Below are 24,680 nucleotides of genomic sequence, written 5' to 3'. Positions count from 1 at the left end.
CCTGGGATGGAGCCCCGAGTTGGGCTCCTTGCTCATCGGGGAGTCTGCTTCTCCCTCTCCCTCAGCCCCTCCCATGCTCTCATGCTCTCTCTTGTGTGTGAGCGCTCTCTCTCTCTCAAATATATAAAAATCTTTAAAAAAATGCAAATTAAAACAAGAAGTCCCATATCCTATCAGAAAGTTTAATAATACCAGATTACTTTTTATTTTTTTAAGAATATAAGGATAGTCCACTCTTCATAAACTGCTAGCTGAAATGCAGTTTGTACAATCTCTGGAACACAACAGTCACAAGTTTTGAATGCATACACACTTTTATTTTTCTTGTTCTCACATATGTATGTATAGATGCTTGTAAAAGGAAGTTTGTTGCTCCTTTGGAATTGCAAAAGACTGGAAACACCTTTAATATTTTTCAGTAGAGGACAAATTAACAATTCTTGCACATCCATATAGTAGAATTTAAAAAAGAATGAGATAGATCTCTCTATGCAGATATGAAAGCACAAGATATATTGTTAAATGAAAGAAAAAGATTAAGACAGAGAAGAGTGTACTCATATTCATGTTAAAATGTAGAAAACATCTGGAAGAATGTACAACTGTTAAGCATGTTTGCCTGGGGGTTTTGGCTTGTGTATCTATTATGCTTTATTTTATTAATTTTTTTAAAAAGATTTTATTCATTAGAGAGAGAGTACACATAAGCAGAGGGGAGGGACCATGGAGAGGGAGAAGCAGATTCCCTGCTGAGCAGGGAACCTGAGGCGGGGGGGGGGGGGGGGGGGGGGGCGGTCAACTTGATCTCAGGATCCCAAGATCATGACCTGAGATGAAGGCAGACGCTTAACCAACTGAGCCACCCAGGTGCCCCTACTTTATTTTTTAATCAAAATAGTAGTATGACCTTGGAAGTTACTTAGCCTCTCTGCCTCAGTTTTATTCATCTATAGAATGAACTGTAATAGTATCTATCTCATTGGGTTATCAGGATTAAATGAGTTAATATTTGTGAAACACCTAGAATAATGGCCTCACACATGGTAAACCTTTGATGAATATTTACTATTATTATTATGAACATAGTTTAAAAAATCAAATAGTGCTATAACTTTATTGGAAGGGGGTACTTCTCTATTGAGATTCTTCTGTCTCCATCCCTTTTGCAACCCAGAGACAATATTTTATTGTTAATGTAAATATTTTTAGTTTATTTTTCTCTAATATTTATCTCCATGTTTCTAAATAGTAGACTCTCTGATGTGTATGTTTAAGATACTATTGACCACCTATGAGGGAATATGAGGAATTAGCTTCCTTACACCATCCCATTCCACCCCATTTTTCTGCCCTTCATCCTTTAAATATGGTTATATCATAATTTTTGGCTAAACAAATATTGAGCATTAACTTATTTTAACTATGTAAATTATTGTTCATTTCTATAAATGTTTATTTTCCTTGAGCAGATAGTCATCCCCTTCTCATATATTCTTATTTTCCTATGCACCTTTCTCTTCCTTTTCCAAAATTTTCGCACAGAATCATAAAACTACTTTGTACACTATTTTTCATAAGGTTATTCCATTTAGCTCCACTTTTTTCTTTTTAAGGAAATCTCCTGGGATGCCCTTTCTGGACTCCTTCAGCCTACTACTGCCCCAAATTGAACTGGTTACACGTTAGGCCTGCTGTGTCTCCCTCACGTTGAATACTCAGTTTCCTTGATCCAGTGCCTTCCTTTTTCTTGGTTTATACCTTTGTTTCAGTGGAGTACATCCTCAAGTAGCTTCCTGAGAAAGGATGCATGGGAAATACGACTTTTAGATTTTATGTTTTGATCAGAGTTCTGTTTCTGAGAATTTAACACAGTCTCATCCCTTTAATCAAAATGCAATTTTGTTAGGCAGTGTCCATAAATCAGTGTAGGTCTGTACCTTCAACATCATTCCTTACAAGAGAAACAATCAATCAGAAGCTCTGCTCAAAGTGATGCTCCCTGAGCTCAGATTTTTTTCATCCACCCAAACTGGTCAAGTCCCCACTAGCATACCACAGAGTACTTCTAGGGGTATGTGTATCCCAGTATTAGACAAACAGGCCTAGATTAACAACTGTTTATTAGGACAAGTTGTGAAAGCCGATAGTATCAAAGGAGAAAGTGCGCTGGGAGTGTGAGCCATTTGCTTATGACACTTATTTCCCATCATGACCTTCTTCAGCCCTGTAAATGGCACCCCTGTGTTTTCGTGGGTCAAAATGCCCAGTGTACGAAGGGTAGCATGGTAACTTGGTGTTCCATGTTTAGACATTCTGACCCTACTGACACTCAGTAACAAATCAGTGGTTTCTTAGAAGGAGAATATTTGCCAAAGAAAGCATGGGTTTGCTCTATGTTATCAGGGCTCTTGGTGGGCTCCATGTATCCCCCCAATCTGGCACAGACCTCATATACTGTTGGAGGCACTGGGCCAAAAAGGTGAATTGAGAGGACTGGAGCCTGGAGCAGCTAGAGCAGGTTCTCCTGCTCTAGCTGCCACTGAAAGTTGGTGGCATTATGGTTTACTCAGTAAAGGGGTCAGAGTAGCAATCTCAAAAGTGGGTATATGTTTCCGCCAAAATATAAGCACCAAGCATTGTGACTCTTTCTTATTTTTAAGGAGTGGAAGATGCAGCAATCTGTCTTTCACTTTGGAAGGGATATTCAGAAATTCCCTAGACCACTAGACTCCCGGAAGCCTCAGTGAGGTGGCAGCCCCCCCGCCCCCCGAGTTTCCCACTCTCTGGCACACCTATGCTTTACCAAAGAATCTAGGGCACTTTGTACTCCCTGCTTCTAGGTGCAATAATCAGCATGTTATCATCAATGTACACTGTAATGTTCTGTGGGGGGGGGGGGGGGGGTCAAGTTTCCTGTGGAGTACAGCATAACAGCCAGAGAGAGTTGAGGCAGTGCTGAGTAAGACAGTCCTGAGTAAGACTGGAGAGTCTACACCCTCTCGGTCAGGTAAAAACAGCTGTCTCTGATATTGTTTGTGCACAAAGATGGAGAGAATAGTATTTGCCAGATCAATTGCCATAGAATAGTTTCCAGAGGTAAGTTTATTTGCTCCAATAAATAGACTATCTGAAATGGCCACCACTAATTCATTTAACAATATAGCCATTCTCCAAGACTTGTCTGCCCTCTTCAGGAGCCAAAAAGGCAAGTTAAATGGCGACATGCTAGGAATCCCACTCCTGTAATCTCTGTGACTTCCTAGGGTGGCAATACTGGTTTATTGGTTTACTATTTGGGGAAAGAGCAGGCAGTTTCAGACTCATCCACCAAAATAGCTTCTGTCTATGAGTAAGGGGGTCAGGGGAGGAATTGTGGACTAATGTTAAGTACGTGTATTGCATCTATACTTTCAGTATCTATAGGAACAACCACATGGACTCTCTGGACCCATCGTGATACCAACTTGGGCCCACACTCCATTTTCTCCTGATGCTATGAGCCCACATTATGAGCACAGTCATACTTAGGGTCCTCGGGGATAAAGGTTAGCACAGAACCAGTGTCCAGTAATACTTTAAATGTCTGCCCTTTCTAGACAAGCCAAAACCCAGACTGTTAACTATAGAGGACAAACGATGGTTGCCAGAGGAGAGGTGAGTAAGGGGATGGGTGAAATAGGTGAAGGAAATTAAGAGTACAGGTAACGTATAGAATTGTTGAATCACCATATTGTACACCTGAAACTAATATAACACTGTATGTTAGCTATATTGGAATTAAAATTTAAAAAAATAAAATAAATGTCTGCCCTTCCCCCCTTGCACAGCTGCTCTGGTAAATGTCTGCATGTTCTCTGGGGAAAGGTTAGAAGATTTTCGTAGGTGCTACTTCAGATACTACCAAGGGGTCTGTCCCCAAGGATGACCAGCCTCCTCTTTATTCAAGGAGTTTTTGGCCTGGGGATTGGATGAGGAGCCCTCTCTTATGTCATAGTGGCTCACTGGACTACATTTCATCAAACCTCAGGTTTTTCCAGCTATGGAGTCCAAGGAGAACCTTAAAGGGTGTTCATATTTTTAGTCCTAGGGACCCTATGATCTATTAGCCACTGTCAAAGATCCCTGTGGATTAAATTATTTTTATTATGCTCACAAATTCTGTGGGCCAGAAATTCAGACAGGGCATAAAGGGGACAGCTCATCTCTGCTCCATGTTTTCTGGTCCCAGTGGAATACTCAAGGGCTGGAGGCTGGAATCATCTGAAGGCTCACTTACTCACCTATCAGGTAGTTGATGCTGCCTACTGGCTGGGGGGGTCTCAGTTCCTCTCTACATGGGCCTTTCTGTGTGATCTCTCTGCATGGGCAGTTTTGGCTTCCTCCCATGGAAAAGTGTCTGGATTCCAGGGGCAGGCATTCCCAAGAGAGAGTTGTAGGCAGAAGCTATGTCACCTTTTCTGATTTAGCCTTGGAAGCCATACAGGATCACAGGCTCATCCATGTTCTAGGGAAGGAAAGATAAAGCTGCACCCCTGAATAGAAGAGTGTCAATGTCACATCGTAAAAGCTTGTGAAATGGGATAAATATTGGTGTGGCCATCTTTGGAAAACACACTCTACCACAAGTAGGAAACATCAAGTTTTTATCACCATCGTCTATCAATCCTGGTCCTCGGGGACTTAGCATGGATAGGGCTTGTTGGTCTCCTGCATGCAGAAATGATGGCTGTAATATTTCATTAAATATGCATATACACACTGAAATTTGTGTACAGTATACAATACAGTGCACAAATAATGCCATCAATGCGGCATATCTGAATGCATGCATGAACATTTAAGAAATTTTATTTCAGTGTTCTGTATGGTCATGAGGATTGGCCACCTCCTCAGAGATTTTAAATTAGGATCATATGCCATGGAACCAATTTTTACAACTACTGTCATGCTTGTTACAAATAATAACTATCGAGCTTTTTCCAGATTAAAGCTCCTTGTTTTGACTTGACTTTTTCTATTGAGATTTGATCTCTATTTTTAGTAAAGACACTGTATTTTTCTTTTCTTTCTTTCTTTTTTTTTTTTTAAAGATTTTATTTATTTATTTGACAGAGAGAGAGATAGCGAGAGAAGCAACACAAGCAGGGGGAGTGGGAGAGCGAGAAGCAGGCTTCCCGCCGAGCAGGGAGCCCGATGTGGGACTCGATCCCAGGACCCTGGGATCATGACCTGAGCTGAAGGCAGACGCTTAACGACTGAGCCACCCAGGCGCCCTGTATTTTTATTTTCTAATAAAAATAGAATGAAAATCTAATGTTGAATGAACTATTTTCTCTTGAAATTGGAATATCATTTGAAACTTTTCTCAGTTTTAATAGAATCACCAACCTGAACAGTCTGCTTGAATCCAGAAGTTAAATGAATATTACTAAATTACAAATGCAGATAGTATCAACACATGACAATAAATTCTAACTAAAAGAGCATTGGTGGGTGGGTGGAAATACTATGCAGAAGGTAGTGAGCAATTTTTCATTGAAGCATTTAAAGAGAGAGAAACAATTCTTCAGTGAGTAGTAGTTCAGATAATTGGGCATTTTTCAACACCATCCCCCATGCCCCCTATTCTCCAAGCACATTAGATGACTCAGTCTTTCTGGAACATTTATACACAAAGTCATTGCACATTCCATTTCTTCTTCTTGGAATGTCACCTTCTCAAGCCATTCTCTGAGAAGCAAATTCCTGTTAAAACTTAAAGACACAAATCAAAATCATCTCTTCTGTGAAGCTTCTCTCATACCCGCAAAGCCAAAATCTTCACTTCTCTTCTGTAATCACAAAGCACTTTGTGAATAAGCTACTACTACTACATTGCGTGCTCCTGGGAAGGGAGGGGAGAGACAAGTAAAGGGTGAGTAATATCTAATCTTTGTACTCTGTCCAGTACTCAGCAATCAAGAATGGTTTGTTGCATAAATTATCAGTTCTAAAAAGTTGTCATTCCAAGGGAAAGGAGAGCTGTTAAAAATACAGATTCCTGGTCTTACTGAATCAGACCCTCAGGAGGGTGGATCTTTTCGATGAGCGACCCAAGTGGTCCACGGAACAGACTTTGATGAACCCTGTCATAGGCTGGACACCACACTGTAACTGCCCAGCCTATTCTGTCTGAAGAGCTCATTTTAGCTTCTCCTGTTCTTAGTTAGCCTTGCTTGTTATGTTTTCTAAGCCATTTGTTTGAACTTCAAGTTCTTCCACAAGATTTTCATTTAGCTTTCAGATATGGATACACATTCTGGAACCACCTGCCCTAGAATTTAATTTTTTTTAGCTGACATATAATTTTATATGTGTTAAATTAACCTACATTCATAGGTGTGTGTGTATACAATTAATGAAGTTGAGGCATATGAAACATTATGGAAGTTACAGTTTTTATGCCATAGTGTTTTCCTAATTATATGTTTATACTGTCAAAAATGTCATTAAAGTTATAAATCATAACTGACACAAATATCTTATAGGATTTCAGAAAATGGGGGATCATAGTATAAAATATAATTAGACCTATGTTCCAATAAATAATGTGTTAATAATTTATTTTCTGGTTTAAAAAAATTCTTTTAAATAAGCTCTCCACCCAATGTGGGGCTCAAACTTACCACCCCAAAATCAAGAGTCGCATGCTCTACTGACTGAACCAGCCAGGCCCCCCAAGAATTCATTTTCTAACCAAGTTTACTTTGGAAATTATTTAATCAGCTAAACCGATTCTAGTGTTAAGTCTTTCAATACTATCCTCCCTAACCAAATGAAGTCAATAAAGAAACTGGAGAAGAAAACCAGTTTCTCCATTTCCATTTTTTAGATAATGCCTAACATAGAACTCGCTCCCTGATGTTTTAAATGGACCATGTGTTTTGTACAATTGTTTTTTAAATGACTCAGTAAAGGAAGAAAGTGAATTCTGCCTACTCTGCCCACATGATTGAAATGCAATCCTCAAGACACAAAAGAACACACTCAAGAGGGAACTATTAAAATGTAAATCCATTGTAATAGGCTGGAAAGAATGCTATTATAAATCTTGATAAACCCTAAAATAAGATAATGGAAAAATAAGCCATAATAAGTACATAATCAAATATTCCACGTCAAATGGTGATAGTGTCTTCCCTTAAAAAACTCACTGAAGGCTTAGCCCACTTGATTCTGTCAACTTGGTTCGTGAATTCAAAAGTCAAAAAAATTTTTTCTACCAGGTAAGCATTAAACAAATATTTTTATCACATTCCTCTTTTTCTCTTGACTTTTTTTTTTTAAGATTTTATTTATTTATTTGAGAGAGAGAATGAGATAGAGAGCATGAGAGGGGGGAGGGTCAGAGAGAGAGGCAGACTCCCTGCTGAGCAGGGAGCCCAACGTGGGACTCGATCGTGGGACTCGATCGTGGGACTCGATCGTGGGACTCGATCGTGGGACTCGATCGTGGGACTCGATCGTGGGACTCGATCCTGGGACTCCAGGATCATGACCTGAGCCGAAGGCAGTCGCTTAACCAACTGAGCCACCCAGGCGCCCTTCTCTTGACTTTTTAAAGAAAGTGATTTCATGAAGTTTAGGCAGCAAGTGACACAGACAATAGTGAAGTTTATTTGGGTGATAATGATATTAGAAATTGGGAAATGCTGCCTTTGCAAGTGAAAAACAAAAAAGATCAGAATTGTATGAAGAAGTTTCTCCAAGGGAACGCTCATTGTCCTCTATGGTCAAAGACATTGTGTCTATAAATTCACCTAAGTGAAATTACATCCATGGCACCAAAAATCAACCCTGGAGCCAAACTGAGACAGGAGGGAACAAGCAAAGATTTACAATGCAGTTCTCAGACAAACCGTGAGAGACTATGGACTATGAGAAACAAACTGAGGGTTCTAGAGGGGAGGGAGCAGGGGGATGGGTTAGCCTGGTGATGGGTATTAAAGAGGGCAGGTTCTGCATGGAGCACTGGGTGTTATACGCAAACAATGAGTCATGGAACACTACATCAAAAACTAACGATGTAATGTATGGTGATTAACATAATAATAAAACAAAACAAAACAAAACAATGCAGTTCTTGGAGAGTGTACCAGGAAAACAAAACTTTGCCACAGACTGCCTCAGCCCCTCCGTCTGAGAGGGCTACACCAACTCCATTCTCAAAGAATCATGACACTGGTTCTCCAAGAGAGGGATGCAGAAGTCAGGGCATCTCCCTTACCCCCAAAGCAGGGAGCTTCAGAGAGAGAAAACTGGGAAGCCCTAAAGATAGAGACGTGGGGCCGGGTGGTACAGTGGTTAAGAACCCTCTGCAGTCTGAATCTCAACTTCTCCATTTGCCACTGTAACCGAGGGAAAGTTTTCTTAAACCTCTGCCCCTCGATTTCCTCATCTGTAAAACATAGGCGATTATACCATTTGCTGATTTGGATTAATTGAGATTTGGATTCATGACATGCTTCACCTATAATCAATAAATGTTAACCACGACAACAATAGTGATGCTGCTGAAACAGTGAATATTATCGTTTGTGCCCCTCCCCCAAAGGTGAGATAGTCGTGGTGGAGTTACTGTAGCACCTGGAAACCCATCAGGTTTGAACAGCCTAGAGAGGAAAGGAGTCTCTGACTGAATTTCCAATTTTTTTTTCCTAGAACACTGCTTTGAATTGGTATTTATTACTTATTTTAAAATTGATCTGCTAGAGTTGAGAAGGAATCTTGGGAGAATCCAACTAAGGCTTCACAGAAATTTTAAAGACAAACTAATTGGAGAATCAAGATATAAGAAAATAAACAATGATTTTTAAGAACATACGGTTAGCCTTTAAAATTTTTTCCTTTTAAGGTGATGTGAGATTTAAAAGTTACTAGAGTATTATAAGCTCATTATTTAATCTATGATACTCTGGGAAAGAATGCAGTCCATGAAAAAAATACTTGAATTTTCATCACAGGCTATTTTTCCTCATGTGAAAAAAGACCTTGCTTCTAAAACTTCACCCACACTACCTCAAAGTATTCTAAAGGCGAGGAACATTTCTTTTTTTCCCACGTGAAACCACAACATACCTACTACAGACTTTACTGACTCAGTGAAAGTTTTTGTCTGACCTTTTCAGAAACACGTGGACGTGACTCTCCTGGTCAAATCATAGAGTTGTCATTTGGGGGAGATATTTATTTTAAACCCATTTCCCCGCAATAAAAACTAAATAGCAAAGAGTTCAAACTGAACTAAATTGCAAAATTTAAAAATCTGCCTTAGTTCCATTTGGTTGCTAGTTGTTATTCCCTAAAATGTTTACTGTACCTCTTGGGTCGAGTATAGCCATTGCAAAAAAGGCTCTGATGGATTTTTAAGGTTTCACACATCCTTTGAAGAACACAATCAGGTGGCACCTACTCTCACTTTATAAACTAATTGACCATGGTATAGAAAGCAAAATGTTTTAATAGAAGGCAAGGAAATGTCCAGCACATTATAGGACATAAACAATAAAAAAAAAATCAGAGGCCCCTTATGAACACTAAGCTAAGGCGAAGTATAGGTCCTCAAGAAAGGACCTACCACACTTGTCCTTTTTGCTGGCTGGAATGGTGACTTAGTCAGGCTGCCCAGCCACTTCCCCAGTGGGCAGGATCTTTTCTGGGAAAAATATTGCAAAAGTGTTTGTAGTCCTGCCTTCTGCTGGGTCCTTTCTTGGTGTGCCTCCAAGAAGAGAATCATAAAAATGTAGAGCTAGAAATTATTTTGGAGAGTTTACAGATTAGAAGAAATGAAATCCAGAAAAAGGAAGTAATTTACTCAAGTCCAAACACCCAACAAATAGTAGGACTGGAGACTTATCTAATGGCCTATATTGCTTCTAAACCCAACTGCTGCTTTGGAAGATCTCAGAATTCAGAATTTCACAGAAATTTTTAGCTTTATATATGTTATACTGTTATTAATAGAACATTAACCATATGTGCAGAGGATCACTGTAAATATACAGTGATCCAATCATTAAAATAAGATTTGTGTAAGATGTTGTAAATTTGTTATGTATAATAGAAAACAACCAAATTTACTAAAATTTAAAATATTTTTGTGTTAAGAGAAATGTTTACTGTGAAAATAGCTTCATCATCTTGAATAAAAAGTGTATATAAGTGTGTTATTATTAATTCTACCAACATTTTTGAAATTTCACTATTACCAGGCATAGTCCTAAGTGTGAAGATGCAGGGAAAAAAGAAAAAAGAGCCCTGTTCCAACTTGCCAGTGAATTGAGGAGGGTGATGTAAAACAGACCGACCAGTGTGATCCTGGGATTAAAGCTGCGGGTGCTCAGGGTGTGATGCCTGTGGCAGGACAACAGAAGGGGGGCTTAACTGTGGAGTAAGAAAGAGAAGGTTCCCCCAAACAGATGCACCAGAGCTGCATCTGGAAAGAAGGGAAGTAAAAGAAAAAGGGCATTAAAAGAAGAAAGAGCAGCATAGACCAGCCAGTAGGTGTGACAGCACATGGCAGATCTGGGGACTATGTGCTTCTTCTTCTTCTTTTTGTTTTTGCTTTTCTTTTTCTTTTTTTTTTTTTTTTGGAAGGTTTATTTATTTATTTATTTATTTATTTATTTATTTATTTATTTATTTATTTATTTATTTCAGAGAGCGAGCACAAGCAGGGGGAATGGCAGAGGGACAAGCAGGCTCCCTGATGACCAGGGAGCCCGATGCGGGACTCAAAGTGCGGACCCTGGGATCATGACCTGAGCCGAAGGCAGACACTTAGCCACCCACATGTCCTGGGACTATGTGCTTCTAAATGGCGGAGTCCCAGGCAGGGGAGGGCAGATCCTGAAGAGGACTGTGCATCATACTAAAAAGTTTGTATTTTACCAGAAAATAGTGAGAAGGTGTTGACAAACTATATGCTCTAAAATAATGCAAATCAAATTATGCTACAAAGGGGCCCCTAGAGTGGCTCAGTTGGTGCCAGGGTCCTGGGATCGAGCCCCACATTGGGCTCCCTTCTTAGCGGGGAGCCTGCTTCTCCCTCTCCCTCTGCCTGCCACTCCCTCTGTTTGTGCTCTCTTTCTATCAAATAAATGAATAAAATCTTTTAAAAAATTATACTATGAAGCTAATGGTTTGTTTGTTTGTTTCCCCTACTCTTTAACATCGGAAATTTTCCTAGAACGTCTGGGAGTCGAATGTGATAAAATCACCAGCATCCAGTTGTAGAGCTGACAGAAATCTGTTTCCTCATCTGTAAAATGGAGATCATTTTAGGGTTGTTGTAAGAAACACATTAAAGCCTGTTAAACATTTATTGCAGTGCCGGGCATATTGTAAACATTCAGTAACAGTAAATTGGCACCATCTTTATTGTGATCATCATCATTATAAAAAACTGAATCAGAGGGGAGCCTGGCTGGCTCAGTTAGTGGAGCATCTGACTGTTGATCTCAGGGTCATGAGTTCGAGCCCTATGCTGGGTGAGGAGACTACTTTAAAAAAAAGAAAAACTGAATCAGAGAAAATGGATTCAAATGCTAAGGGTTAATTTTAACATCTAGAGTTAAGAATACTTTTCCAAATCTGCTGATTCTGTATTGCTTAGAGTAATTAGGTCCCTTCAGAGAGAAATACTTTGTTAGTGACAGAGCCAGGAAAAGACATCAGTTAGCAAAATGCACTGACTATGTACTTGTGAGGAAGTTTTCTGCTGATTTTATTGTCCAAGAGAATGTAAGAAAAGAAAACTTGAGTTTCAGCGGTTGAGAGCAGTATCTGAAGAGAGCTGTGTGGTTGGTAGTTAGAGGTGGAAGAGGAAAATATCAAGGTCTATAGTTAGCAACTGGGGATAAAAATTAACTTTCTTTTTTGCTTCCCTCTACTGATTTTCAGGCCCACAATAAAGAGAGTATATCATGCTTTTAATTTGCTATTAGATTGTAACTAATTATTTATAATCTATCCTCATACTGTAATGACTAAAGATTATTTTTTGCTGCATTTAATTGGGATATTTTCTGTAATTGTTCCAAACTGGAAATTTGAAATGTAATTCAACGATTTCAGTTTGGTTCTATTAAAGATTAGGTAGGTCAGAATTAGATTTACTATGTGCATAATACCATCTCTCTATTAAAAAAGGACCATATTTCAATATTCTGTAGAATAATAAGTTTATTTTCTGTGTTCTGTTTTGCTAGTGCTCCTATATTCCTCCCTGTAAAAGAGAAAATCAGAAGAACTTGGAAAGCGTCATGAATTGGCAACAGTACTGGAAAGATGAGATCGGTTCCCAGCCATTTACTTGCTATTTTAATCAATTTCAAAGGTAAGCCAGTATTTACATGTGCATATTAAAGTTGTTTGTAGCCTTTGTAGCTTGTTACAAAATAAATCATAGATTGTGCTCACTTGACAAAGTATCTGACCTGGGGATAGTCTCGACTCTTTCTTTGCGTGGAGTTAGGGAAGCGACTTTACAGGTTGGGAGGCAAGTGAAGAATATGGAGGACAAAAAGAGAACCTATATCATGGCACTACCTTCTGGATAGATTAAGAAAGTGCTTTCAGATAGGAACATCAGATACTAGTAGTGCTCCCTGAGAATTACAGATCGATGCACATAAACTGAACAATATGTGGATTTGTGAGCATTTTGGACTGCATCAAAACTTATCTTTCCTTTTCCTTTCTATTCCGACGAAGTATCGAGGAAATGAGTTCACATCATTTAAACTTCCCTGACTTAGAGAGAACTCAGGTTATGCCATATAACCACAGCTCACTGGACTAGAACACTACAGTACTTACCCAGGTTCATCATAGTAATTTCTTCATTAAGCATTTATTGAGTATTCATAACTCCTTGCCATCTTCTCCACTTAGATATTCCAGTTCCAGTGAACCTTCTCTTCCTCCCCTAGTCCCTCTTAGTGAAGGCACTACCATCCACTAATTTACCTAGTCCAGAGAACTGTAATTCCTAATTCACGTTTCTCCTTTACGCACTGTTGCTTATATTTGCCATCATGCTGATTTTACCTCCGTAATAACTCTTCTCTGCCTTCCTTCTGCCACTGTGTTAAGTCAGATCCACATGATTTCTCAGCTCTGTTAATACAACAGTTCTTCCAACCAGTCCTTCTACCTCCAACCTGCCCCCAGGCCAAGCCCATTGTTCATGCTGCCACTGAGGTGCTTTCTAAACATGAATTTAATCAGGTTACTCCTCATGGTTTTCAGAGTAAAGTCAGCACATCTTGGCATGGCTTAACCATCAGGTGGCTATTGTTGCATAACAAACCACCCAAAGTCTAGTGGCTTACAACAATAATGATTTATTATTTCTTATAATTCTGTGGGTTGGCTCTGAGATTTACGTGCAGTCAGATGATGGCTGGAATAGCTGTGTGGGGCAAGATGGCCTCTCATGCTCAGCACTTGGTACCAGTGTGGCCAAAGTGCCTCAGTTCTTTTCCATTGGCCTCTCATCCTTCATTACGCTAGATCGCCTTCTTTACAATATGGTAGCCTCAGGGCAGCATCTCAAGAGAGCCAGGCCTTGGTTCTGGAATTAACATAACATCACTTTTGGTACATTCCATTGGTCAAAGCAAGTCATGAAGCCAGCCATATTCATGGGGTGTGAAAATCCAACTTTGCTTCTTTTTTTTTTTTTTTTAAGATTTTATTTATTTATTTGACGGAAAGATAGAGAGAGAGAGTACAGTAGGCAGAGTAGCAGGCAGCGGGAGAGGGAGAAGCAGGCTCTCTGTGGAGCAGGGAGCCCGACGTGGGGCTCGATCCCAGGACCCTGGGATCATGACCTGAGCCGAAAGCAGACACTTAACCGACTGAGCCACCCAGGTGCCCCTCAACTTTGCTTCTTAATAGAAGAAGCTGCAGGTTTTGTGGCCATATTTAACCTGCCACAGCATACAAGCCTCCTCGAGTTCTTGCTCCAAACTCCCATCTTTCCAGCTTCATCTTTATGCCCATACTCTTTGCAATAGCCACTCTGAACTATGTGCAGTTCCATAATATCTTATACTTTTATATCCATGCCTCTTTATTTGCTTCTCCTGCTTCTTGACTGCCTTGATGAAGACTCTTCATAGATATCACCTTTGCTGGTCTGTTTTCCTTGATCTCCAAGTTTGGTTTAGTTGTATATTAGTTAGGATGCCATCTGTTGCATGTAAACAGAAAACTGAGTCAAAGTATCATAAGGAATTAGGAAATTTATTATTGCATACATTAAGAAATGCACAGGTAGACCAACATTAGGGTTGTTTGATGCAGTAACCTAACAGGGTCATCAAGAAGCCAGGCCCTTTCTGGATGTCAGTTCTGCCTCAGATCCCCTCATGGTTACAATATAGTTGCTGCAGTTCCAGATGTCACAGCCAGGCATTGCAGTGTCCAAAGGCAAAAAGAAAACTATCTCTCAGGGTGCCTGGGTGGCTCTGTTGGTTAAATGTCTACCTTCAGCTCAGGTCATGATCTCAGCGTCCTGGGATCCAGCCCTACGTCAGGCTTCCTGCTCAGTGGGGATGCCTCTCTCTCTCTCTCTCTCTGCCCCTCCCCCACTCATGTTTTTTTTCTCTCTCTCTCTCTCTCAAATAAATAAATAAAATCTTTACAAAAAATAAAATTATCTTTCTTGGTATGTTTTTCTTGGAATTAGGAAACCTTTTCTCGACTTCCCATAACTGACCTCCCCTTAGGTATCCTTGTTTAGAATGAGTTCCTTTGCCTACACCTAAACCAGTCACAAGTATACCACTGAGTTGGGGATAGGGCAATATCTCCTAAGTTGGGTGGAGAAAGGGTGCACGCCTGAGTAGAAAGGAAGGAAGAAGAAAGGGGCTAAGATGCTGTGGAACAGTCAGAAGTGCCAGCTTCAAGGTGTGTCTTCCCTGTTCTGTTTATGCAGCTCTATCCCAGAGGTCTGCAACCCTCACTTCACATAACTATGCCGTAGGAGCTTAAAAAAAAATGCACCACAGACCTATTAAATTAGAATCTGGTGGTTGAACCTAGGCATTAGCATTTTTAAGAATTGATTTTAGGGAGTTCTAATATGCCACCAGATTGAGAACCACTGCTTTATCCTCTCACTTATCACTCTACTAGAATAATTTGTGGACCCATCTTCCTCATGAGACTATATAGGGGTTAATGGTGTAGGACCTATTTTCTTTGGCTTTATATCCTTGGGACTTAGCACAATGCCTGCTTCTCAGCCAATAAAAGCTTGGTGAATGAATGAAATGAATGCAATGTGCCAGATTAATAAGGAAGGTTCTTTGCTTCCAAGGAATTAGAATTTATTGGGAGGAACAGGTGCTTATGCAAATAGAAATATGACTTCATCAGCTGGAAATGAAAGGGGAGAAGACCTTGAAGACAGGATGGCTGCAATAAACAAAGGCTTGACAATGTAAGATACATCAGGTGTTCAGGTTATTTGATAAGAAGTGGTGAATTTGTAAGGTGGAGAGGTAGTTTGAGGTTAGATTTCTGAAGGGTCATAAATGCCGTACTAAGGAGATTGTCTGCCATATGGGCAATGACAATTTGTGACAAGTTTTGTTTTGTTTTTAACCAAAGACGGACTTGAGTGGATCTCTGATTTAGAAAGTAACCAGCTTAGGGCCCCTGGGTGGCTCAGTCAGTTGAACTTCTGACTCTTGATTTCAGCTTCAGTCATGATCTCAGGGTGGTGGGATCAGCCCCACGTTGGGCTCCACGCTGGGCATGGAGCCTCCTTGGGGTCCTCTCTCTCCCTTTCCCTCTAACCCCTCCCAAATAAATAATCTAAAAAAAAAAAAAGAAAGTAACCGTTTCGAGTGTTGAATGTGTATTGGAGGAGAACAATGGAGAGTTAAGGGCAGAGTGCTCTAGCTCAGTGATGGGGAGAAAGTAAGGAGAGTACTGAGTGAAAAAAATAACCTCTTTGAGTGGCTACCATGTGCCAGCCATTGTGAATAACATTGTGTTTAGCTCACCAAATTTCTTATAGTAGTTCTAAGTGCCAGCTGCATGTAACATATGAAGAAACTGAGTTTTAAAGGAGTTAAATAACTCACCCAATGTCCACAGCTATTCAGTGAGAAAAACTGGAATCCAGTTAGTCTGACTTCTGAAGCTCCTTCTATTAACTGCCTGCTGGTCCTCATGAAGATTTTGGAGGGCCCAGATGAGAGCAGAAGTAGAAGCAGCCAACAGAGGGGTAGGTCAGGAAGATGTGTGAGAGTTACAATCAACAGAACTTAATGACAGTGTAAGTGCTGAGGAAGAGGAAGGTGTCATATTTGCATAGGTGAGAGAAAGGACAGGCCAGCTCTGACTGTGCTGAATTCGAGGGACTCACAAGAAATCCAGAAGATGTTTGAAAGAGTTAGAAATGCAGAGTTTTATTTTTATTAAAGATTTTTATTTATTCTGGGTGGTGAGGGGCAGGGAGAGAGAGAATCCCAAGCAGACTCCCCACTGAGCGCGGAGCCTGATGTGGGGCTCGATCTCATGACCCTGAGATCCGGACCTGAGCCAAAATCGAGTCAGGCGCTCAACCAACTGAGCCACCCAGCTCCCCTAGAAATGCAGACTTTTAGTTCAGGAGCAGGCGGTCCGGGCCAGTGTTAGACAGGTCTGGGAGCGATAGAGGAATCAAAGAGGGAATGCATACCAGGGATCCATAGAGAGGAGAAATGTCGACAGAGTTTTGGGATCATCTATACCGAAGGTACAGGGAGAAGGAAGGTGGAGGAAGTGGCCAGATGGTGAGAGGCGAGTCGAAAGAGCATAGTGTCTTGGAAGGGGAGGTTTTAAGGAGAAAAGGGCAATCAAAAAGGGACTATTGAGAAGTCATTGGTTTTGGCAATCAGAGGTCTGTTGGCGGTTTTTGTGAAAACGGTGTAGGTGCCATCTTAGAGCAACGGGGTTAGAAGCCATTTTATATTAGCCTGAGGGGAGAATGTGAAGGCACTAATAAGTGCAGACTACCCTTGCAAGAAGTTTGCCATATCTGGAAAAAGAGTTTGGGGAGGAGGTAGTTCAAGGAAAGCAGGAATGTGTTCAGAGAAGTGAGCCCGCTACAGACTAAAACTGCTGAGGAAGAGAGAAGCTCTCTTGTTGAGCGTAGACAGTAAATGAGGCGGAGTGAAATGACACACCCTGAGGAAAATGAGACCAGATGAAACAAAAGGAGTAGTGGTCTTCTTTCTGTGAGGTGGGAGCCCGGGAACAGGGAAGGGGCACCAGAGGTCAAGACAGTTTGATTCTGAACCCACTACCGAATGAATCGAGTGATCCTTTACACTTCCTGCCCTGGACTAGGAGCTGGTCTCCGAGCTGATACCTGCAGCTGGAAGCAGGCAGGGGCTCCCCCCTCCCACGGGCTGTCCTGACCAGTTAGTGGTCATCTTAACAAACTTCCCCTCACTCCCCGCTCAGGTATCTCTGAAGGCTGCCTCCCCCAAACACAGCTGCCTCCTGTGGGCATGAATTCTGAATCTCCTCAAGTCCCCAGCAAGAAGGACTGACTGTTCCTCCAGAGTGGTGAGAACTCTGAAAGACCTAGCCCTGCATTCCATGCTACTTGTGTTCACTTGAGCAACAGGAAGTGTCAGCCCTTCGTACCTCCTTCGGAATGATACCCATTCCCTACCATTGTCTCCCGGTCCCATTCCCAAGCTGTCGGGGGTGTAGACAGAAGTGGGGGCAGTCTGTCACCACCCAGAAGCACTCAAAACATGATTTTAAACGACTCTGGGAAATCAGAAGTTTGGAGTCTGGCTCTTGTACCACGACATATGTAAGAGGAAACGAGCACTGGAGGTGTGAAAATGGCAGCTCTCAGTACATGTCTTACTACTGCTAAACATGTAATAAAAATAGACTTACTGTAGAGACACCCAGATGCTCTCGATAAGATGAACTTTATATTTAAAGTAACCTTTAGATTTCACTCAGCTGTAGGAAATTGGGGAGAATAGTTACCAGGAAGTTTCCATTTTCAAGAAAGGATGTTACAGTATTTTAAAAATCTAAGACAGAGATTATTGGAATATCAGCTTTCACTGTTTAAGTCTTATGTAGGAGAGCTTTACTGAAGAGTAGAATCTGCAGCGGCCAGAGCAGCTACCAATAGCCATGCCCGCCCTAGGAGGCCAGGCCCCAGCGCTCACCCTTCCTACCACCCACAGGGAGGAAGCCGTGCTTGGTGGCTGATGCTGGCTACTTCCATTTGTGATCTTCCCAGATAATCTTTCAGCTCTTTGCTTCCCTCAGTGTTGGGGTTCACAATCTCCTTCCAATGTGTGGTTTTCCCTCTTACATTTTTTTTTTTTAATATATATAGGTAAGTCACATTTACCCTGCTTATACCATTTTGTTTTCTCTTAGCCTTTCCCTGGCTTATCCTTTCTCCATGAAACTCACCTTACGCCCTTTTACTGAGTACGCTTTGAGATCCTCATTCCATTGACTGAAAACTTCTTTGCAGTCCCAGTCTTGTCATATAATTCTCCTACTTCATCTTTGCCTGACTGGCTTCACCTTGAAGAGAGCATGTCCTTGGGAAATGGTTACTCATTCCTCAATTCCCTCTGGATCAAAGGGCTGGGAGGAGCGATGGGTCTTAATTTTTTGAACTTTTCCTTTTATGGAGAGCATAGTGGTTTGTTTGTTTGTTTTTTTCATGCAGGTCTACTTTTTAATATTTTGTCCTCCTAAGTGGATAGTAGCTCACAGAGTGGACATAGTAGGTACACACACACAAAAACACACACACACACCTGTCCAACCAACAAGTCCAGCCATGCCACCTGCAGTCTTAAATTCATTCCCTTGGTCCAGGCCCTCACTATTTCTCATTATTGAAATGATCGTCGACTAGTCTTTCAGCCTTGGACTTTCATCCTCGCCCGCACTATACGGTTGTGTTTTGTTTTATTTAAATCTCTATTCGATCTTGTCACAATTCTCGATTAGATTTTTCTGCCTTCTAATTGTCCATAGGATAAAGACCATGCCTTCCAGTTCCAGCTCCAACTTCGGCTATTTAATTATGTGCTAGTCATGCGGAAACAAAAACAGAGCAATTGGGGGCGGGGGGGAGAAAAAGCCAGCCATGCCCCATGCCTTCATGGAGCTTAGAGTCTGTGGCCGCACCATCAGATAGATAATTATAACGTGGGGTAAATGCTGTGAAGGAAAAGTGAGGGTGCTGCTACGAGATATTGTAACAAGGTGCGGAGTTTCAAAGGCCTGTGTGAGTAAATCATGACTGGGTGGAGACCAGAGGGTGTTCAAGCGTTAGCTAGGAAAAAGTGAGGGGAACAATATTTCAGAAGGAGACACCACCATGTGTAAAGGTTCTGAGGCAAGAGCGAGATTGGTGAGTTTTAGGACCTGAAAGGCCATCATGGCAGGGAGGCTATGAGTGCGGGGGAGCATGGCGAGCGTTGACACTAGAGAGAAAGTAGATAGGGTATATGCAGGTTTCTCTTAAATGCAGTGAGCAGCCAGGGCTGGGTTTTTAGGGGAGTGGTGACATGATCCGACTTAAAGGTTTCCACTTGTGTTGGGCTGTTCCAGTTACCTCAGAGTCCTCTTTGTTTCCCTTGCATATTGATGCCTATGCCCTGGTCCCTTTCCTCTTCCCTCACCTGGGGACACCTTCATCTTTTTCCACCTCTAGGAATTAGCATAGCACAGTGGTTATGGAAGGCGCCCTGGAACTAGCCACTTTCTAGAGTGTGTGGCCTTGACTGTGTTCCTTTAACCTATCTGTGCCTCAATTTCCTTTGTAGAAGGGGGAAATAATAAAGTTATTGTGAGGTTATCAAGGAGATGCCATGGGCTTAGCCCATTGTACTTCCTATAAAAATGTTTGCTTCATTATTTTACTGCTATAAATAAGGTTTTCCTCAAATGTCAGTGTGTAACCTTCTCTTGTCTTTTCTGGTACAATTACTTACTTCCTCTTTCTGTGCTTCCATGCTGCTGTGGTTGTTTTTGTCACCCTATCATAGAGTTAGTTGAATATGTACCCTTCTTTCTTTATAGATTATGAATTCCATTAAGAGCAGCAATGAAGTAGCAAGCATCAGGCACCTGTGTTTACATTTCTCCTCTACCAGTTATTAACTCTAAGGAGTAAGGGTTTTATAAATGAGTAAAGCAAAATAGAACACAAGCCCAAAATAACTAAAAAGAAGAGATTCTATTGTTAAATAAAATGATTATCTTGTACTTCTGATACTGCACAGATACAGCCTAATTTTTAAGTTCATTCAAAGTATGTTTGTCCTATAGTAGATCTTTTTAAATTTAATTTACCCATAGCATTTTAGAGGAAGATGAACATTATGGCCTGACCTGAAATTGAGTAGAGTGCCCTTTAAACACAGTTTGAAAGCCATTCAAATAGAAGATTAAAAGCAACGGATTAGAAAAGGACCCCTCACTCACTTGGGGCTTAGTTTTCTTATCTATAAAATTTGATAGACTAGTAGATTAAATGATCTCTAAGATTCCCTCAAGCTCTTGCATTTTACAGTTTTGTGATTCTCTGATTCTAAAGGCTTGTACACACAATCACAACAGCTTAAGATGCTAGATAAAACCCAAATGGTGAAAAGAGAAAGAAAATCAGCAAAGAACTAAGTGGTTAACAGTCTGGAGCTATTTAATGGGGGAGCAGTCTTCCTACCTCAACAATAATTGAGTTTCATAATGATGACACTGAGTCATCCAAAAAGGTTAAATTTGCTTCGGTGCGCTCTCCTTAAAAGGTAAGGGAATGTGTAACACATTTTTGGAAATATTTTTACCAATAATATTTTAGCATTTTTGTTAGTTTTTATTCAACTTAAAAGGTTAAACTTCAGTTATTTGGAAAATTCACTTATGTGAATATTTACTTTGTCTTTTCATTTTAGGGGCCACAAAGGTCTGCCTGCTACAAAGTGCTCATCACTCTTCTCTCATGGTCTTCCCCTTTTCTGTGTCCTTGATTTCAACCATAAAATCGCCACCATTTTGGTCGCTTATTCTTTCATTTATTCCATAGGTTCTTGTTAATCACCTGCTATGTACCAGGCAGCGGTGGTCAAAGATAGTAAGACACTAAGACTTTGTCTCTATGTTCAAGGGACTCTTTGACTAGTATGAAATACATTTATGTAAATAAATAACTGGAATGCAGTATAGTAAGTTCTATAATGATAGCGATAGATATAGAATATAGGTATAGATATAGATGTAGATATAGATATATAGGGAAAGTTTGGGTTGAATTTTAGAGTGAGTAAGACTTTTCCAGACAAATGAAGGCCAGGGAAAGGGATTTCAGGGAAAACAATAGCATGTTCAAAAGCATTATGATTTGTAGTATCATGGGCAACTGGAAGAAATGTAAGGAGCTTCATATGCTTGGAAAGTGCCTTTAGGGGAAAAGTGTAGATGAACCTGAAGAGGTTGAATCAGATAACAGTACTGTGCTCTTATGCTTTGCTAAGTGTTTTAGACTTTATGTGCGGTAGAGGAGTGACAGTCACATTCGTGTTCTAGAAAGACCAGTCTGGTGGCTGTGTGGAGGATAGACTTTTGCACCAGCCTGGGCAAGGGCTGAAAAGAGCTTGGGCAGAGGCAGACTTAGTGGAGGAACAAAGGGAGGGGATGGACATGAGGCTTTAAGGAAGTGGAACCTACCAACTTATAGATGCACGTGATGCATGATGGGGCAGGTTAAGAAGAGGATGGAATTGGATGATTTTAGCTCTCTGTCCTGGGTGAGTGTATTGGATGCAACATCTGCTGGGGGTGGTTCTAGGGAAGCTTCTGCTTTCCTGATGTAAGTACCTCTGCTTCCTGTTTCCACCCCCTTGTTCTGGCAGAAAAGTGGAGAGATGTGGCTTGAGGCCAGGAATGCAGAAGCCACTGGGGCAGCTTTGAGGTGACATGCATGAGGAAGGACATCTATATATTGAAAAGAGTAGAGCAAAAAGATAGAAAGAGCCAGCCTCCCAGCACCATCATTGAGTGGCTGCCCCTTGTCTGGCCTGCCGACCTCTGGATGTCTCGTTATGTGAGACAAACACCACTTACATGCTTACATACATAACTCTGCATACATTTATAACCAATATGGTAAAGAACAGTTGGTCAATTGTAGATGAATTTCACAATGTCTTTGCATTTGTTGTTGTCTTATGAAGCCCTAAAACCATATTTCTTTTGATATATGTATATGGTGAATTTAATTGTTTCATTGCCTTCTAAGTTTTCCTTTGTTTTTTTATGGGACAAATTACTAAAGAAAAAGCCTTGTCTTTGCTGGCAGACCTCTTGGGATACAGATGGCGAAAAAAAAATGTGTATATAAAGATAGGAACTGATATTCTGAACAAATTCCATAGGGAAATTTTATTGAGTTTTGAATGAATTACTAAATACTAGCCTTGATCTTTGATAAAAATACAATTTTTAATAAAGCTTTTTACTTTTGGTTGCTATTTACTCTGAAAAATATTTCTTATAATGTGTCGTTAAAGAAGAGACTTGTTCTGTAGTGAAATTTTAAAAGAACATATTGGCTTTCTCTTTAGGCATTGAATCCAATGATATATCTTGAGCTTAAAGAATAAAACAGTGAATCTGGAATCTTAACCAAACTGAATCTTTTCCATATACATTTGTGTCTGGTTACATATTAAGGGAGATTACATCAGAACTGAAAGCTCTCTCTAGTCTCACAATTTGTACTTTTAAAAAGAAAGTGGTGACTGCCATGGCTTCTCCAAGTATGCCCCGGACTATGCGTGGAATTCACTGCAGTGTTTTTCCAAAGTCTGACATCCAAACCGCTGTAGGCTGTATGTTACTTACTTACGATATCAACCTGAGGGCTTGTTTTCTGATGGTTATTCAAAGTGTTTTTACACTTCAGATTAATCTCCTAACAGCTTTTATCCTGTGGCAATAAAGCTAAGAATTGGGTGTTATTAAATCGCTTTTCATTTAAGATCGTGGATGCAGCCATCAAACAAAGCTCTGGGGGAATTTGTGGGAAAACTACAAGAACCGTAGGACAAGTAGGTCACAGAGTGCAGCATCGTCAGAGGGCGGAATGCGGGGCAGGGCTGTGCGTCAGGAGACTTCAGTTCTAACCATAGCTCACACCGTGACCAGGTGTGTGACATTGGGCTACTTACCGGGGAGCTTTTGCCTCAGTTTCGTCTCAGATAAGATAGGGCCAGATCTAGCCTGTAGCACAGGGAGAGGGTATCCGAACCCGGGAGACATCTAGTCATTCACTCCACAAGCCAATCCCTGCCACATTTTTTTTTTTTTTCAAAGTATTTTCCATTCTCTATTTGAACAACTCCGGTGACCATGGACACATCACCTCTCCCTGAAGAAACCCATTCTGTTTCCAAACATTTTTAGTTGTCAGTGACTCATTTGGGAAATATCTAGCATAGACCCCTCCATAGTGACAGAAAGTGGATTAGAGGTCGGCAGGGACTGAGGAAGGAGGGAAATGGGAGTTACTGCCTAACAGCTCCAGAGTGTCCTTTTGGGGTGGTGAAAAAGTTTTGGAAACAGATAATGGTGATGGTGGCACGACATCACAAATGTAATTAACGCTACTAAATTGTATACTTAAGATGTCCACTTTCATATTATATACATTTTACCACTTTAAAAGCAATTTCATCTTGGTTAGCGCTGTGGTGTGAGTCGGAAGGTAGAGCGTATTGAGTTTTACGGCAGAGGAAATGGTCTTTAAGGTCACCGGCCAGGGAGGAGCAGGCTAAGGATCTGAACCCGAGACCCTGACCCCCAGTCCATAGGGGTCCTACGATCCACACTGTTGTCAATGTTCATGATGTTCTTCTGTGCTTGGAGCCGGCCTGAATCGGGGAAGCCAGAACATTTCCGCCACCATCGTTCAATCTGGAGACTACAACTCAGTTAATGGGGCCTGACAAAGCACTATTTGGGCAGCCGCAACGTACTGTTAAGTCCTACAGAGCTTATTTATAGTTAATCAAACTGAGTCCTCCCAAATCTGCTTTATACATTCTACTCTCCAAACAGCCCCCCCTCCCACTTCTAAACTGGGAGGATGGCGTTCTGGATTTAAATGCAAGGATTTAAAATGTATCCCTATTTAAACACATATCGTTGCTTTTTCTGATTCTTCCACTCTCTTCCAATTATTTTGAATCTTGATTCTAGCACACATCATATCTGTTACTTCTTTCATCATAAAATGTTAATCCAAATTGTAAATCAAAATGACTTCGATTCCCTTATTCGAGTTATGGATAAAAATGCCAGAAAGGACTGGGTCGCAGACAGACACCTGACTGTTTAGCTGGTGGTCTTCCCCTGGCCTTACTTGGGAATGACCAGCACCTTCATATAGGCTTATTCCGTTCCAGAAACTGTTTAAGTGCTCCATACATTGAATCTCATTGAGTCTGTGGAACAGCCCAACAAGGTGTTATTGTCACACTCATCACTTTATGCATGAGGGAATGAAACACAGAGAGGTTAAACAGCTTGCCCGAGTCACACAGCTGCCAAGTGGCAGAAGTAAGATTCAAACCTATGCC

At 40.9% G+C, this 24,680-nt stretch overlaps 1 protein-coding gene across 2 annotated transcripts in view; it reads left to right on the top strand.

Annotated features, from left to right (window-relative positions):
• KCNMB4 (potassium calcium-activated channel subfamily M regulatory beta subunit 4) overlaps positions 1-24,680 on the top strand; it is a 60,328-nt gene that overhangs the window by 16,278 nt on the left and 19,370 nt on the right. Inside the window, exons 2-3 of one of the 2 annotated variants that reach the window (XM_064590884.1) lie at positions 12,249-12,376; positions 20,997-22,611. In XM_064590884.1, coding sequence (XP_064446954.1) covers positions 12,249-12,376; positions 20,997-21,138 — 270 coding nt within the window. In that variant the 3' untranslated portion in view covers positions 21,139-22,611. Of the gene's footprint in view, positions 1-12,248; positions 12,377-20,996; positions 22,612-24,680 lie in introns of those variants that run through there. The other variant, XM_045872964.3, reaches the window with a different exon arrangement.

Source organism: Mirounga angustirostris, unplaced genomic scaffold (genome assembly GCF_029215605.1).
Source record: "Mirounga angustirostris isolate CCGP_5_RB_7025 unplaced genomic scaffold, mMirAng1.0.hap1 SCAF_5, whole genome shotgun sequence".
Lineage (NCBI taxonomy): Eukaryota > Metazoa > Chordata > Mammalia > Carnivora > Phocidae > Mirounga > Mirounga angustirostris.
This window is presented reverse-complemented; position numbering and strand designations above follow the sequence as displayed.